Genomic DNA, 17,662 nt, shown 5'->3' on the forward strand with positions numbered 1-17,662 from the left:
GGCTGGAAAAGACCTCTATGATCATCAGGTTCAACCACCAACTCATCAATGCCATGTCCACTAAACCATCATCCTTTGGATGGAGCCCAATCTGGAGATGATCGGCCCCATTAGGGTGCTACTAATGCATCCCAAATTCATGCTGACAAAGAGAAACATACCCTGGCTGAAGATCTTGACAGCTCAGACCTCTCACATTGTGAGTGAACTTTTTCCAACTACCTTTTGCCTTGCAGCTCTGCCATGAAGCACGTACAGACAGACACCTGTGACTCACTCCCTGCTTTGGTCCTGCACTTGGAGCTGCATACCAGGAGAAATGTTCCTGCATTGGAGAGGAGGATTTCTCTCTGCCAGGCATCCACAAAGGCTCTGTTGGAAGCACGTTCCCATGGATTTGTGACCTGATCCATCTGTTCTCTGTCCCATAGTGAGCTGCAAGAGAAGAACACTGGGAGATCTGAGCTCAGGATTTGCACCTCTTGATGAACATGCAGTTATTGTCAGCAGTGCCCACATGAGACCTCATCCTTGTAGAGATCCACCAAGATCCACCACATTCACTTGGCTACTTTACCTCTTCTTTAGACCTAAAATTCCAACCATCAGCCAAGAGGGAGCGAAGAGCTGTGTGTGGTTTAGTCTTAGTGTAATCTGTTTGAAAAATGACTATTAATAAAAGGTGTAAAGCCTTTAGCAGTTGGGTGTAGAACACCTTTGTGTAAATAACAAATTATACCAGTTCATACTGATTTTCTCTGTCTGAGCAATTTCCAGATCAAATATGTTCCTTTTACAAGTCAGAAGGTGACTTTCTAACTGCAGTCCCTCCAAACTCTGAAGAGCTAAAACCCAAATCTTTCTTCCTCTCCTTCATCACTGCTGCAAATAAAAACCTCAGATCCATAAACCAGGTATGACCATCAAGAATAGCCGCACACTGTGGCCATAGTTGCATGCATTGAGGCAGGATCATGTCCTGCATCCAAGGGATGGGAGATGACCTTGTTGGAGCTGTAGCCAATGGAGCGATGTTTTCGGGAGATAGGGAGCAACCAGGAGCACACTTGCATGAGCACTGCCTCAAGTGCTTGTGCAGCCAAGATGAGGGATTTTTAGGAAATGAGTAAATTTAAATTTTATTCATGACTGCACTCAAAGAAGACTCAACATCTTTTTCACTAACAAGACTGACATTCCGAAATAGAGAAAAGATATCAAATACCAAAGGAACATCCTATTGAGGGAGAGGAAATCAAATTGATTTGACTCCAAAAATCAAAATTGAATACTTAGAATATTTCTTTCTGTACAACTGATTTTTATTTTTTATTTTTTTATTTCCCAAGCAAAAATTAACCTTCAGCTTTCTTTTAAGTAAGAATTCAATGGCTTGGTCCTGAAAGCTGAGAGAATGGCACTGATTTTCCTTCTAGGACTTCTTTGAGGAAACAAAGAGGTAATGGTGACCAGACATGAACTAACAAAGCCCTGATAAGGAACAGCACTTTACCTTAAGCTGTATCAGAGCCCAGCTCACAAGGACAGACTACTTAGGGTTATGGATGAAATCACTGCATTTCTGGCTTTTATCTGGCCTTAACAGCTCTGTGGTTCCCAGGCTGCCATCAGCAGCAGGGGCCCAGGTACACTTACACCAAAACCTCTCAGAGAGCATGTAGAGCAACTCCTCTGTAAGAATCACAGAATCATTACGGTTGGAAAGGACCTCTAAGATCATCAAATCCAACCATCAACCCATCCTCACCATGCCTGCTGACCACATCCCTCAGTGCCACATCTCCATGGCTCTTGATCACCTCCAGAGACAATGACTCCAACACTCCATGGGCAGCAGTGCCAGTGCATCACCGCTCTTTCTGAGAAGAAACTTCTTAATATCCAACCTGAACCTCATCTGGCCAGTAAAGCCTTTACCTTGTGTCCTAAAGTAGAGCTTCACAGCATGGCATGCCTCCCAAGGCTCCTTCAAGCCCTCTCTTGTTCCAAATCTCCCAGCCTCTCTCAGCTCCATTCCTTAGCAGCAGGAGCCAATGGATTGTACCCAGTTTTCCCCAGTTCTCACCAGTATGTGAGATATCAGCTTAGACCTGAACCCTGGCTTCTTACACCTGCAGGAAAAGGTTGCAGCTTGATTTGTTTTGAGCATTGTGCCCTTCATATCCCAGCAGTGCACCTGATCTCTCTCAGACAATTTCTCTCTCATTCCTTCTCCTTACAGTCTCCCACAGCGAGGTCCCCAAAGTTATCTAATGAACACGGATGTTATGACATCCTCACACAATAACTCTAAACACCATCCCAGGAAGCATCACCTAATAAACGATGCAATTACCACAAAGATGAAAAGCAGCACTCCTGAACACGCACACTGTGTTGTTCTTCATCTTGTCGAACAAATTATTTCCGTTTTTCTCTTGAGTGCTTTGTTGTGCCTCGCTTTGTTTATCAAGCTGCCTCTTATTTTTCCTCCACACTTGTGACTGTGGGTAAGAAAAGTGCATCTGCAGGCACAGGAATATGAAGTGCCGGCATCCTCAGCTGCTGCTGGAATGCAGGTCCACCCAGTTGAGTTTTTTCCCATCGCAGTGGGTGGAGGGGCTCCACAGATACACTCCTGCACACACCCTTTCCTTTTTTAGTACTGTTAATTATTTTAAGCTACTCTTCAGGCTGGTGGTATAGCTATTACTGTGGAAAGCGGGCAGTGCTGTGGCGGCTAGTTACAGAAAGCTTTTTACCTCGATCTATTCTGACTTCTACCGCATCTTGCTGATTTGTTATGCTCTAAAATAAGACCAATTAAGCCCAGCAGTAAACCAGACAGACACAAGGACGTGCATTTTCCTATCAAAAGGCATTACTGAAACAACAAAAAAAGACACACTTTGAGCCAGCAAATGCTATCTCCCCTTTGAAGTGTGGGCAGCACCATGCAATTATTACTGAGTTGTCACCAGAGCATCACAGCTCTGTTCTCACCGCCTCCAGCCCGCGGCGCTCCAGGGTTAGGTCTGCAGAATGCCGCATTTTAATCTGCCTTGTTCACATGAGCAGAGCCAGCTGCAGCAGAAGGGAGAGCTGGCGTTGGCCAACCCAAACACAGCTGTTGTGGCTCGTTTTGAAACCTACCATCCTTTCTGCTATCCCTTTTCAGAGATTAAGCTTTATCTGTTGTACGCAAGGCTTATGTCACCTTATTTGAGAGTGGTTTTGCTGACAGCTTTTGAGTTTTTTCCTCCTTACCTCATCCTTTGTGGTTCTGGCAGCAAAATGGCTTTAACAGAAACGTGGCCAGGCAGAAAGCGGAGCCGTGTAACAGCTGTGTGGTTCTGCCACGCGGCCAGGACAGGGCATCAGGCACTGAGAGCTCACAGCTGAGATTTTAGTGTTCTATCAAGGCCAAGTAAAAGTGACCACTCCATATCGCTGGGAACAGTAAACAGAAGCTGTGTTTTAAATTGTGTTTATATAATAATGATGGTGAGGCACTGGCACAGGCTGCCCAGAGAGGTGGTGGTGCCCCATCCTTGCAGACAGCCCAGGTCAGGCTGGATGGGCTCTGAGCACCTGATGGAGCTGTGGGTGTCCCCGTTCACTGTAGGGGGGGTTAGACCACATGGACTTTAAGAGTTCTTTCCAACTCAAAGGTTTCTATGATTCTGTGAGTTTAATTCCAGAGTATTTTAGCTTTATCTGAAATCCAGATGTGAGCAAAGTGTGGGAGAGGAGGCTGATGTCTGGGCTACATGGATCCAAAGGTTCTGCTGAATTGCAGCACAATGCAGGAGCTGAGTTGGAGCAGCCTCCCGGCCTGCCTCTTTTGTGGCCGTGCAACAGCTAAAGCAGGGCTATGAGCAGATCCTGTGCTGCCAAAAACCTCCTTGTGTTCGTTTATCCAGAAGGACTTCTGCACCAAAGATAGCCTCTGGTGTGGGTTACGTTTTGGGTCTGCTTTTAGAAGCGAGCTGTTCCAAAAGAAGCTGGAAGTCCATCTTTCAGGTCTGTGATTACGGTAAAAGCCCAGACTGGAGTTTTTTACTGCTTGCGTGTCACTTTGCTAATGACCACTGGTTTTTCTGCCTCAGTTGAATAGGTTTCCTAGATTAACCAGCAGAAAGAAATAACCCTCCACCCTTGGTTCTTTCTCATTTTATAATTATCTGCAGTTTCTCCAGAGCTGCTCTTTTATCCTCATGTTTTGCTCCTGCCTGGATGTGCCCAGTGCCTTGCAATTAAAACAAAGCAGCTCCATACAGTTCACAATCTAAGATCACATCTTACAAACCCTTGCTCATTAGAGCAATCCCACTGGAGTGAATAAGGCTGTTTCCCATCAGCTCTTCTTGTTTGTGAAGTTTAGGAGGTTCTGACCTTAAGTTATATTTTTTAAAATGTCAGCAAAATGTTCTCTGACTCACGGGTAATGGTATAATTGCTATTGTGGTGAATCTCCCAAAAAAATAGATCCAAATGTGTTTATGTAACAATCAGAAAGCTCGCATTCCTGGAGGGAAGGAACAGTTGTTCTTTCGGCATCACTTGTGTTTTGGCCTGGAGGTGTCCTACATGTTGTGCCAAAAAGGAATAATGTGAGGGACATGGTCAACACAAAACTGAGTTTATTGGAATTCTTTATCTGTGCTACTTGGCAATGCAATGGGGTATTCAAAGAAGCAAAGAGTTTTTAAAATAAGGCTTTTTTTGCATCACCACTTTTTGTTGTTTTTTTTTCTGTAGTGTTCAGTTCTAAGTATAAAATTCAGCTTTTCTGGATTCACTTCTGGTTTGTGTTCGATTACTCACTGCTTCTTTGCTCTGTGTGCTCTGAATTTAAAAGACATCTGCTTCACTTCAGCTGTATCCCCCATTGTCAGTCTCTGCTTCCTCCTGTTATGTGCTTGCTAAAATATTGCTGGCACGAATATGCAAGGAAAGTAAATGCAAAGCAAGCACCACAGATAATTGCTGATCCTTTTAAAGTGCCCAAACCTCTTGTGAGATCCGTGATGCAGAGGCTGTTAAGAGAGACAGACTGAGATTCGACTTGCAAGCAACAAGAGCAAGCATCTGCAATTACTTTATGAAAACAATCTCTGGTGAGAGTCACAAATCAATATGTGTGATGTGCTTGGTGTATTTTATTGTAATTAAACCCCATCTCACGTAGTTCCTTGGTTGCCTTGCTAGATCCTTGGTGTGGGGGCAAGAGGGCAAAGGAGTAAGCCACCTCCTCCGCAGTTGGCATCAGGCAGACAGATACTCCAATGACCCCGCAGGCTTTGCTGATTTGTTTGTGTTTCCCCTGGACAGATGGTGCTGCACGTAACCCACTGGAATCACAACTTGCTCGATAGCCAAAAAAATATAAAAACACAATGCTGATGCTCTCTGAGCTGCCAGGTAGTTTGTACCAGGTAGATGTGCCCTGCCCATGTGGGCACTCTTTCGCACTGGATGGGGAAGAGGCTGGACTGCGATCCACATGTGTGCAGGGCTCTGACCCATCTGGCCAGCCAAAATCTTGGCTGGAGGAGCTGACATCCATCTGCACCCACAGACCGCCAATGCTCAGGGTGCAGCTGGAGGTTGAAGCTAAAACAGTCCTTCTTCTAGGAACACTGCCTTGGGCAAGGCCTGTCTGATCTGGAAGATTTCATGTTCTCAAGAGAAAAAAACCTTTTTTACTTCAAAGTCATGGCTTTCCCCTATTTATACAGGTTATAACAAAAATATCTTGTCATTTGACACGGTCAGATCCAGCTCTAGGCTGTGCCATAGCCCATTGTTAGTGAACTCCTTGTCATGAGTCCAGAGAAGGGGGAAAATAGCCAAAAAACAAGATACCAATGGAATGTGTAGGGTCAGCTTGAATAGCAGATGCACTTGAGAAAAGCTCTGCAAACATCCAGCAAGGCCATAAGCCAACTGCAGGTGCCCTGCATGAGCAAAATCCATTCATGCAACGTAGCCAGTCATCATCAGGGTTCTGATCAGCAGAAAAATGACCTCTGGGGGAATGTCCCCTGCTTCTGATTTACTGCAGCCAGGTATCTCTTGGTGAGCTGGGACTGGCTGGCTGGCATGGGCAGGCAGTGGGGTTTGGTACAGCCATGGTGCCCATGGGCAGGCGGCTGCATGGCTGCCCCACACTGCTGGGGTTCCAATCCCCTCCTAAGAGCTGAGTGCTTTGCTGTAGCAATGCTATGTCTGTTTGCATGGGGTTTTATAAACCCTTTCAGGTTTGGTTTGTAAGTCGTCTGGGTAACGAATTTGATGCTTTCTTTTTTCTTGGGCTCGGTAATTGCTTGGCTGCTTTCCAGTTGATGCTCCCTATGCATAAAGAGGGAAGTGTGCTCTTCTTTATTAAGGCTTTCATATATGTGCCTTCTATTAAACACAATGAAGAGAGGGCTTGTCTGCAGTGCTTTCTGGGGGGGGTGGAGTTAGGATGCCCACAGGGGTCAAGGGTATGATTGGGTAAACTTGCAGACACACGCAGGGCTGCTTTGGGGTGTATGCACTGCCTTCATGGCACTGAGCATGCTTGGCAGCTCACTGTGCTGTTGGGGAAGCTGCCAGGGCTCAGTCCCTGCAAAAAAGCATCCCTCGGCAGGATGCAAGAGCACTCTCTGCTCCTGGCTGCACTTTAAAGAGCGGCACAACCTCTCTGCAAATAGAGGTTGTCTTTGTACTAGAAATGGCATTATTCCCTGTGTCAGTCAGCAGCACGCTGAACAGGTCTGGATGTGAATACCCTGGTCAGGCTGGATGGGCTCTGAGCACATGATGGAGCTGCAGGCATCCCTGTTCACTGCAGGGGAGTTGGACCAGATGGTCTTCAAAGCTTCCTTCCAACTCAAATGATTCTGTGATTCTATGATTCTGTGACTTACAGCTTGAGATGGACCTGCATTGCCATCCTGCTCCAGTGGGCATCCTTGGGAAGGTGTGGATTGAAGGTTAGAGCATCTCCAGCATGGGGAGAAAGCTCAGTGCATGTCTGCAAAATCCTCCTGCTCTCAAGGAGAAGTGCTCCCCAGGAAGGATGCTACGATTTCTGGAAATTCTGCCACATTCTGCAATGTTTTAATTTCTAATGCAGAACACCTGTGGGCTACCATGGAGAACAAAGCCACTGAGGACTGTGGTTTGGTCCAAATTTTGGACACCACAGCAAACCTGCCAAAATGAGGAAAACCCAAACTATGTCCATATACTCATGCTTTGCTGCACTAACAGTTGAAGCAAAGTGACAGGTTTCCCCTTTACTCTGGAAGCGAACCTCAAGTGAACTTACACTGAGGTGTTCAAGTTCCTGTACTTAAACTGAACAGAAAGAAATGGATTAGTTGTTAAAGGTGTCTTAGAGGAGATAAGTCAGCAGGAGCCTAGCTGATTTAACATTAATGCCTAAGAGGCTGTAAGTTAATCATGAGAGATCATTAACTTCCATCTCCTTTCATCCCATGGAAAAAGATCTTCCTCCCATTCTTCTGTTTTCTGACCCTTCTGAATGCAATTGAAAATAACTCAGCTTTTCAATCCAGGGAAACCTTTTAATTCTGTCTGTGTATGAAACACTTCATACCACTGTGTGGCACTTCGTAGTAAATTAAATTAACTCTTCTGTGTACTCCTGAACTCTGAGAGACCTTCAATAAATAAAATGAATCTGTACATAAAGAGGGTATAGAAGCAGGCTGAATGTTTTCCATTGCCCTCAGAGACATGCAGATCAGTGTTTCCATCACACGTCTGTGCCTGCATACATTCAGCCTGAGTCTGGACGTCACGGAATCCTACAGCTCTGGGAATGGTGGTGATGGGTTGATGGTTGGACTGGATGATTTTGGTGGTCTTTAATGATTCTGCAATTCTAACTTTTTTTCTCCTTTTCTTTCAGGTTGAAACCTGACAACCTGCTGGAGATTGACCATCGCCTGCCTGGCTGTTCTAGTTCACACACTGTGCTGTGGGAGGACTGCTCACCCTCTGGGATTCTATAGCAGGTCAGTCTAACAGCCAGATGAACCCTCCAGATCCATGATACTCACATTAGATGGGTGTTCAGTACAAGGCAGGACTAGGCTGTTTCCAATTCTGATGGCAGCTTGCAAGCATAAGAGTTTCCCGAGGGGTTTCTTTTTGGAGGGATCTTCTGACACTGCACTGGGTGCTCTTCAGAGTGGGCTTCTAAAGCCATCTGTCCTCCTCCTGTTGTGGAATCATGGCTTCTGTATTAGGAAGGCAATAGTGTGGATTAGAGGTCCATGTTACAGCAGCCAACTGTGCAACAGAGCAATTAAATGGTAGCAAATGTGTAATTGATTAAAGAGTGAAGTGGAAAGGAACCTGCAGCTACTGGTAGGGCACAGAGCTCCATGTTCCCACCTCATCAGCACTTGGAAGTGTTTATGGAGCTTTTGCAAAGCCTACAAGATTCATTGTGCACTTAACTGTGTCTTTTTTGCCATGAAGAGCCATGAAAGCATTGTGTTCCCGTGACATTAACTTGTCTGGCCACATGGCCCTTCTGACCAAGCCTTTATATAATCCTATCACTACAACTTTTTTGGAACTTGCCAGGAAGCACCTACTACCCCCGTTCCAAAGCAGGAGGGTGTGGGGAGCTGCTAATGCCCCTGTGCCACTGAGCCTTCCCCTCTGACTTTGGGAAGTTCTGCTGAATTTCACAGAGCAGAGCTCTGAGCTCATGGCTGCATCCCTTTTGGCTTTACAGAGGGCACATGCAATGCCATAAACTGGGAACCACTGCTCTCCATCATTTTCTCTCACCTCAGTCCCCCACACAGCTCTATCTACATTTTAGATAAACTGTACCCACAGCTTCATCCTTAAGGTTGTAATGCAGAGACACCACAGTATCTGTCTACTGAATCAGTGGCATCCCCCAATGTTTCCACTCCTGGCTTCTGTGTTAAAATGGCTAATAAAAATGCTGCTCATTTAATCTTTATTAGGCTTTTTGAAAAGTGTTAGAAAATGAGATGCTGTCTGTTTGAGAGAGTCTCAAAATTCATGGCCTCAGTTAATTCCATGGATAAGAAACAACCCGGAGGGCATTTTGTCTTATTCTAAGAGAATTTAAATTCAGGAACCCGTGTTTTCACTGTGAGAGAGGATAAAATTACCACCTCTTGTCTGCAAGAAAAAAGCTGCTTTCCATGACTTCCTTACAGTGCTTTAGGTGATGGTGATTTCCAGCCTTCATTTCTACATTTGTCCTCGCAATACCAGATTTTGTGTGCATGTTTCTGTGAGGCAGGTACACCACCTATTGTTAAGTTAGATCAGCACTTCCAGCAACAATAATTCAATTTGCTTACAGTTTTCCCAAATTGCAACCATCTCGGTCGCTCTGAGGTTCATTTTTGTCTAGGAGTTATCTTCCTGGCATTGCTCTACCCAGGTGAATGTAGAGTCCCTGGGGTAATGCAGATGCTGATTTGGTACCAAATCCCATGCCATCAGAAATGACATCTGCCCCTGGAGAAGGTTTAGACCCAGGGAAATGCTTGTGCAAAATGGGGTTCTTAGGTAAAGGACTGCTGATTGATTTTGCAGCCAATATTCTTGAGGGTATGCGGTTGGAAGGGTTTTTTGATAAGAAGAAAAACAGATTTCTGACTGTAGGTAAGGAAAGGTTTTCCCCCTTTATTTTGCACTTAATGTAATTTAAAATTGGAAAGAAAGGTGAGATACTGGAGAGTGTATGTATTCACATCTGTCACTGAAGCTAATAGGAGCTTTCTCTGAGTGCAGCCCAGAAAGTCAGGTGCATTTGCTTTCAATGTCACTGGACCTTTCACCAAAGTACTGTTTTTAAAGCATTTGGTTTCACAGCAGGATTTCCCTCTCTGGTTTCCATGAGATTAATTGTTTCAAAAACTGGAGTGGGCGGAAAGTCTTTTTGGCTGAGTCTGTATAGAAATATCACCACTTTTCTTTGTAGGAAAAAATGATGCTTTTAGCACTGTGTTTCTGTATGGTCTAATATTTCACTCGACTATTACACATTCTTTCTTTATTCAGCCATTATTTAGCACATTAATGAGGCACATGAAGTGGTTTAATGCAGCTATTCATTGATTCCTGTTCTTTGATAATCTCAGATGTCAACATGAAGCCGCAGACCTGGCTTCTTTGAACTCAGGACAGATACTGGGGATACTGTAACCAAAACAAAGAGATTTTGCATTGTGTCATTCATTATCATTTCTAGTCTTAGTCACAAAGAGTAGGATTTAGGATTAGGCTTCTCACTAAGGTGCACTTGTCCTGATGGATTGCAGAATACATTTTAGAGACTTCAGCTGAAAATGATTTTCTTTTCTTGGCTACTGCATGCTCCAATTAAGCTTTCATTGGAAAATATGAAGCAGAAAAGTATCTCTCTCCTTTAACTATAGCTGTAGCAACCACACAACTATAAATTTTTGGGTAGTCAATCAGTGGCTCACGAGACCCGTGGAGCCATGCCTACTTTGTCAAGCTTTGGAAATCTTGAGAGGAGGTCCTGGAAAGTCAGATCTTGCCTTGACTGCATGGTTGGCTGGTTTAGCACCATGAACCTCCCTTGGGCTCCATATGAGTAGTTTGGCTGGCCACAGACCAACTATCAGGGGAAATAAAGCTGAGAGGGCAGTAAAACCGTATATATTGCACTGCAGTGTGGATGAGGATTAACTGGCAGAATAACTCCACTTTATTACATTTTTTCCCCCGTTCCTAATCTTTTCTTTGCGTGGAGCAAGAGTTTATATCCTCAGCCAACCATACTTCTAGATAATACATAATCGTGGTTCCCTCTCAGTGATGATTTTACTGCTCAGTTACAGCTACTTTGAAGGGCAACAAGAAGCTTTTCCACATCAGCAGTGGGCATCTGTAGAAAGCAACATGAGGCTGGTGCTTCCAGCTCAGAGGCTGTGAGGATGGGGGTGGATTTACTCTCCTGTCTCACATGTAGGAAAAGCCTCTATGGGAGCAGAGGACTGCTAAACTGAGCTGTTGGGGGAGAGGACATAATTGAGAGGTTAAGTGAAACACTTTGTTTGAGTTCCTCTGCTCCATTAGCTCCAGGGTGCTCACCTTATACTGCATCCAGCTGGTGAGAAAAAAAGCACGTCTCCATTGAAAGAGATAATCTTGTTTTGTTTAAATCTATTTCTGAAGTTTGCAAACCAATTTCTCTTTCAGACTGCCCAGTTCACTGAGCCAAACCTCTTCACAGTAGCGTATTCAGTTTCTGCTGTAACCTGCTACTGCTGCTTTTAGCCACAGCTTTAACCACAGAAATCACAGCAAAAAAATAAATAAGTAAATAAAAATCCCCACTGTTTGCTTATTTTTTTTTTCTTCAGTGACACTGGCTGCACTGTTAGCTGGGAGGAAGGTCTGGGGAAGGCATTTGACTGTGCTTGCTTCCTTAGCTAAGAGAGGCACTTGAATCTCTGTGGTTTTGCTGAAATCACAGTACTGCTGAGAACATCTGTAGAAAAGAATTAGCTTTTTCTCTCTCTCCCCCTCAGTGACAGCAAACCTTTGAGAAGGTCAGGCTTAGGGATGCTTCTGTGGATTATTTTAGCTATACTGAAAAGCGTAGAGCCCACTGCAACCAGCTGGAAATGCAGCAGTATTTAACAAGCACAGCCATTCAGTGCTATCAGATGTAGGCTTGGTGGCAGCCAGACCATTCTTCTGCATTTTCAGCCATCTTTGGGCTGTTTTCTCTTAATTAATTGTGGTAGTAATAAGAGCTCTGGTAGTAATAAGAGCCCAAAGCCGTTGCCCCATTCTCTCCGATCTACAACAGACTATGCAAACACTGGACCAAAGTCCTTGTTAGAGAAATCTCTTTGTAAAGGAGAGGAACTGTGCGATGGCTCAGAGACATGGAATGTGCTTTCTCCACTCCATAATTGCAACCAACCTCATTTGGTAACACTCCAGGACTAAACTTCTTGCACAAGGCACCTCTGGATAGAGTTTCTGGAGGAGGCAGGCACCGTGCCTCCTAGACGTGCTTCCTAGACACTCTGGGTAGTTGGCTGCCTTCATTTTAGCAGTGCTAGGGTTTACTAATGCAGACATAATTCAATTAGGGCACCCAGAGGATTGCAGAAAAGCCTTTATTATTTTTAGTCTAAATAAAAATAGTATCTCAGGCTTCTAGTAGTGAAAACACATTGAGCCATGGAAGATGGCTGGACAGAGAACATACATATGATTTTTCAACCAGAATTTCCATCAAACTGAACCTGTTAAATTTGGATTTGGCCAGCCCTGTCATGCCCAGGTGTGGGCAATTAGTCCTCTGTGCTTAAAATTGCAGGAATGGCTGTGAGTTAGACTCTGTGGCAGTACATGCAGGGTGCGGCCTCTCAAACAGTACTTAGATTATGATTATTTTAATCATACCCCCCTCGGTAAACAGGAAACTCAATTTTTAGTCATGAAGGGATGTTTCAGTGGTACTTTGGGGATTTAAGGACCTAAAGACTCACCTAAGTGTGTACCTAAATGACACAGGCTTCACTGGAAGCATTGCTCCATCCTGTTGCATCCTTTCATTCTCCTTTTCTTCCAGGGTCATCATGCTGTGTTGTAGGGCAGTCTCAGTGTTTCTGATGGTCTGATCATGATGTCAGGGCTATAAGGGTGATAACAGCTTCAACAAGGCACAGGTTCAGCAGCCCCTGGAAGGAGGCAGGCAGCACACTGTTGCATAGCACCACATACTAAAACATGTAGCATTGTGTGACTGGGAGGATGGCTCAGTCCACAGTTCTCAGGCATAAAATAAGCCCCCCCTGCCATCCCAGGGGGCAGCAAGTACTGTCAGCAGGTCACCAAGCTTCGTTGGTGTGAGAAGGACAAGGGCATGCAGGACTTTCATCCCTGCCTGTCACACGAGGTTTTAAGGAGCAAGATAACTTTCTCAGCATGCTCATTCTGTGATTGAGGAGACTTTTACAGCACTGCTGTGACAGAGTGTTTTTATAGCATTGCACTGATGGCATTTTATGTCAGGGTCAGACTGTCTTTGGCCCGCGTGTTGGTTTTTTTTTTTTTAAATTCCTTCTGCATATGGAGCCATTTCAGTGGATGAGAGAACAGCTGAAAAAACAGGACTTTTCATTGCAATTTCTGAGCAGACTTCACTACTTGCTCTCCTAAGGCACTGGGCTTGCCTATGCTATTGAGTCACACGCTTCCAGGCAAACAAAACTTAGCATAATCTGTTCTATACCTTTTGTGAAGGTATAGAACATGCTGTTAAAAAATGCATCAAAGGCACGTGTATAGACAACCTGCACCTCGCCACTCTGTTGGGATAAATATCAATAAAATCTCTGAAAAAACGCTTATGGCAGCCAAAGACCTGGCCTCTTCCGTGCAGGCTTCAAACTGGCAATTCTGGGCTTGCAAATGCATCAGCAAAGGCACCATACCTGTGGGCAAATACTCCCTCCTCTCCTCATTATCATCAGCTTCAGCCAAATGCTTAAAGAACGGAGTGCTCGAGTCCCTGAAGCAAGGACTGATCTCCTACTAGTGCCCCCAGGCCTCAGCCATTTCCACGAGGGGAGGCAGCACATGGACAGAACTCATTTTCTGGCAGCTGATGAGATGCCATCTGATGATATTTAATGGTTTGCTCCTCCTCAACTCTGTCAGGTGGATTCTGACAGTGGCATGAACTGAATCTTCCAGCTTCCAAACATCAAAAGGACATGGGACACCTGGTATTGGGCTGGGAGCAGAGTGCTCCCCTTGGTTATCCATTGGTTTGTTCACTGATGTCTGCTGTCTTCTCATGCACTGGAATGCTTTGTTAGAAATGAACGCTTTCTCCTTCGCTCAGTATGAGTACACAAACAGAAAAATCTGATCGAGCTGTAGATGTCCCTGTTCACTGCAGGGAAGTTGGACTCTACGGCCCTTAAAGGTCCCTTCCAACTCAAACGATTCTATCATTCTATGATTCCATGCGGGTGCTCCAAATGGGAAAGGTGGACTGGCTGAGAGGGCCACAACGTGAATGCACTGCTGGACAGGCTCAGAGCAGGACCAGCTGCCATGGCTAAGGCCCCAGGGCAGGAAAGCCACCAGCGGGCTCCCACCTCAGCCAGGAGCAATGCGTCAGCATCCTCTTCTCTTTGTGTGACCCCGCATGTAGCCGCTCTGGAGGTAGCAGATGGAGCTGACTGGCAGCAGCTGGTGCTTTGGGCAGCAGCAAGAGAGGCTGAGGCTTTCTGCTGGAAATGTGCAGGCAGCAGCAGTGCACGGAGTAGAAGCTGACTGCAGGAGTCTTGTGCTGCTGGTGGGAGGCTTGACAGATTTGTTGCTCTTGCTGTCGGAAGTAGCTGCAGTTCCCAGTGTGCTAAGATCAAGGGCAATTGGTTTTCTACCATGTACCTGTAAATCCCATCCCTTCTGCCTGTGAGCCTCTAAATCAGACAGCAGAGAACAAGCTCCCAGCTGGTTACAGCGTATAAACTAATGAAATATAAATGTCTGGTACAAAAGGCAAGCAGGGTCCCTAGCTGCCACCGCTGAATAAAATGGTTGGTGGGAGTTTCCTTCATACCAGTGGTATTTCTAGCAGCAAGTGTTGCAGGCAGAGAGCAGTCCTCAGGGCCTGTAATTTGGTCTGCTCCCATCACCACTGGTGCTTTTAAAAGAAAACAGCTGCTGCTTTTATTTATTTTTTATTTTTAAATTGTGGCAGTAAGCAAGTTACATGAATGATTTCTGGACATCTCTTTTGACAGAGGCCAGCATTTCAGGATGAGAGGAGAGCAGCCAGTCTTTAATTTCCTTGTCTCCAGGGAGATTTCCCATGAGACAAATGCCAGAGGATCTCTGGGAAGCGATTAGTGTTTTGCTCAGGAACAAAAAGGTCAGCGAGCTATGGAATTAGCAAGGTTACAATATTAACTACTCAGGCCCAGATGCTAATCCTTACTATCCTTCTTCTGACAAGGTGTGTGGATCTGCTGAACTTCAGGCAGTGTATGCTGTCATACCCACAAACAGCGGGATTCCTCGGGCTGTGCAGTGTCTTTGGGATCAGTTGCACATTCCCTGACACAGCCCCTGAAGATCGAGGAGGTTTTTCAAGGCATCAGCATTATGTGGTAAGAACAAGTGGCAAAACCTACCCATAGATTTTAAAGATTCACCAATCCTCTTATTTTATTATATGTACTTTTAACTCTCCGGGTACCTTTCCAGAGATATTTAGTTGTAAATTCTACCTTTTATCCAAACTATTTCTGCTGTATTCTATGACTGCATATATTGAGCCTGCAAAAAGTTACTACAGCTCTTAATGGTGAAAAGAAATCCACCCAACAATTCCCTGCTGCTCTGAACTACAGCTGTTGTAAATTAGTACCAAGTGGGCTTAAACACTCGTGTTTTTTCCCTTTGAAAACCCACGTTTTGCCAATGTAAAAGGCTACAGAAAATGGTGGAAAAATCAGTGCACTGCTTGAGAAAGCTACTATTTCAACTGGCTAATTATGAGCAGAACTGGCCTTTTCTTGTTATCAAATGTAACAGAACTGAACTCCCTTCTTGATCCAAGGCAAAATAGTAGAGGGTCCCCGTTATGACAAGGATGGTTCAGATAAGGCGGTAGGAAGACCACCCCACCATTGTGGGGTCTGCAGAGCCAGAAGGGATGGGTGCCTATCTCTGGGAAACTTTCAGAATAAGCTGTATACACTTGTGCTCAAGCAGAGGATGAGCTCTGCAAGGTCCTCTTCAGTTGATATTGCACAGATGCCACAAAATTGAGTAACACAGGGCACATTAGTGCCCAAAGAAGTTGTGGATACAGTGTGATGAGATACAATGCTTAGTAAATGGAGAGGAAATTTCCCATCTCTGAAAACTCAGGTGCTGGTCTCTGAAGAAAGCCTGTACTGCATCAGTGCAATTCCCTACAGACCTGCTCATACCCTGGCTGGTTTGAGATTTGGGGGCTCTGGCAATATGCATTGGAGCCCAGCCACCAGCAGATGGAGGTCTCACGAGCACGAGGCCAAGGTAAACTGTTGCCACAGCATTAAACAGCTGAGCACAAAAGTAAGGAATGCCCTAGAAAGGCTCTTTTTCCTAGTAGCCAGAAAACCAGGACCTGGGGAGGAATTCAGCAGATTCCTCAGTTTCCAGCTGAAACTCATTGCTGTTAATTTTCTATTCATTGTGGTAATCAGACCAAAGCTTGGGGTTAATCTCACTCAGTGGCACCAAGAGCCTGGGAAACAGCAATCATTGGGGAAAAACCTGCTGAGAAGACAGTAACGAGGACAGCTAATGAGCAGGGAGGGAATGGAGCATGCACTGCACCAAAGGAACTGTATCTTTTTGCTAGCCAAAAGCATTCCCTTTTCACCCACAGATCAAATGCATTTCCTCAGCATTAACAAATCATTTTCCTCCACGTGGTGTGATTAGCAACCTTTGGCCATTGTTACTGACCATCATTGGTGCCCTCACAGTGGTAAATAGTGCTAGCCATGCTCTGACCCCATGGCTAGAGGCCCTGTGCAAACATTGCCAGTCTCTAGCAAATACCTGTTTCTTCCAAGCAAGGCGTTGAGCTACCATGTGTGCCATCACCATCAACTGCCACCAACACACTGCACCTGAAAATGTGTTTGTTCTTTTAATTATGGTATTTAGCATTAGTGCTGAATGTATCTGCAGCTGAGCCCAAGTAGGTACCCCATGCACCTAAAAGATGTGCTTCCCTTCAGCTGAGCCCTGTGGATCTCACCTGGGATAGGAGCACAGATGGGCCTGGGCCCTGCAGCTGCGATACACGGACATCCCTCAGCAGGTCAGTGCCTGGGTTCCGAATGGGATGCTTTACTTTATTTTCTTTGGAGGGAACGAATAACTAGGGTGAAGCTTGGCTGCTTCACGTTGATGTTGTTTCTGTTGCTGAGCCTAGGGAAGCTGGGCTGAAGGTATGTTCATTGACTTTGGTCCTCTGGCCCGGTTTTCCAGTGTTCAATACCATAAGGCGTGAAAGTGAAAAACGGAGTGCGCCTCTCAGCTCCTGAAAAGCACTGGGAAGGGGTTCCCACTGCACAGAGCTGTGCAGTCCCACGGGTACGGCCCACCGTGTCCCCTTGTGCTCCGCTCATTCCTTCATAGAATGAACTCCTCCTCCTGGCTTAGCCTTACACCAGGGTAGAACAAAGCCTGCCACGTGCGTTCTTTGTCATTCCCCGCGACTCTCCTTGAGCTGTCCTCCCTCTTAAAGCCTTTAGGGGATGGAAGGAGTCATCAAGTGTTGGCAGTGGGAACCCCACTCTCAGCCTGCATTTCCAGGCTGGCCTCTGCGCAGCTCCTCTGCAGAGGGGGTTCAGCAGCACTACTGCTGTTTCAGAAGCTCAGAGCTCATTTTGCCGGCAGGTACAGAGCCGGGAGGTCAGGGGATGCAGTATGAGACCTGTACACTCTTGCCTTCTAAAAGCATACAGAGATAAGGAGAAAATTAGGAGAAAATCCCTGTCCTACACAACTTTATTGTTTGGGTTAGCACTGCTCGGGAGCATTGCTGCTTTCAGCTGAAGTCTGCAGGATTTAAAAAAAA

At 45.5% G+C, this 17,662-nt stretch overlaps 1 protein-coding gene across 1 annotated transcript in view; it reads left to right on the forward strand.

Moving 5' to 3' along the window:
• The first annotated feature begins 16,776 nt into the window (after positions 1-16,776).
• The window catches only part of CHST13 (carbohydrate sulfotransferase 13), a 23,815-nt gene continuing 22,929 nt past the window's right edge, over positions 16,777-17,662 (forward strand). The window contains exon 1 of the mRNA XM_003210115.3: positions 16,777-16,900. Coding sequence (XP_003210163.1) covers positions 16,855-16,900 — 46 coding nt within the window. The 5' untranslated portion in view covers positions 16,777-16,854. The remainder of the gene's footprint in view (positions 16,901-17,662) is intronic.

This window comes from Meleagris gallopavo, chromosome 14 (genome assembly GCF_000146605.3).
Source record: "Meleagris gallopavo isolate NT-WF06-2002-E0010 breed Aviagen turkey brand Nicholas breeding stock chromosome 14, Turkey_5.1, whole genome shotgun sequence".
NCBI classification, from domain to species: Eukaryota; Metazoa; Chordata; class Aves; order Galliformes; family Phasianidae; genus Meleagris; species Meleagris gallopavo.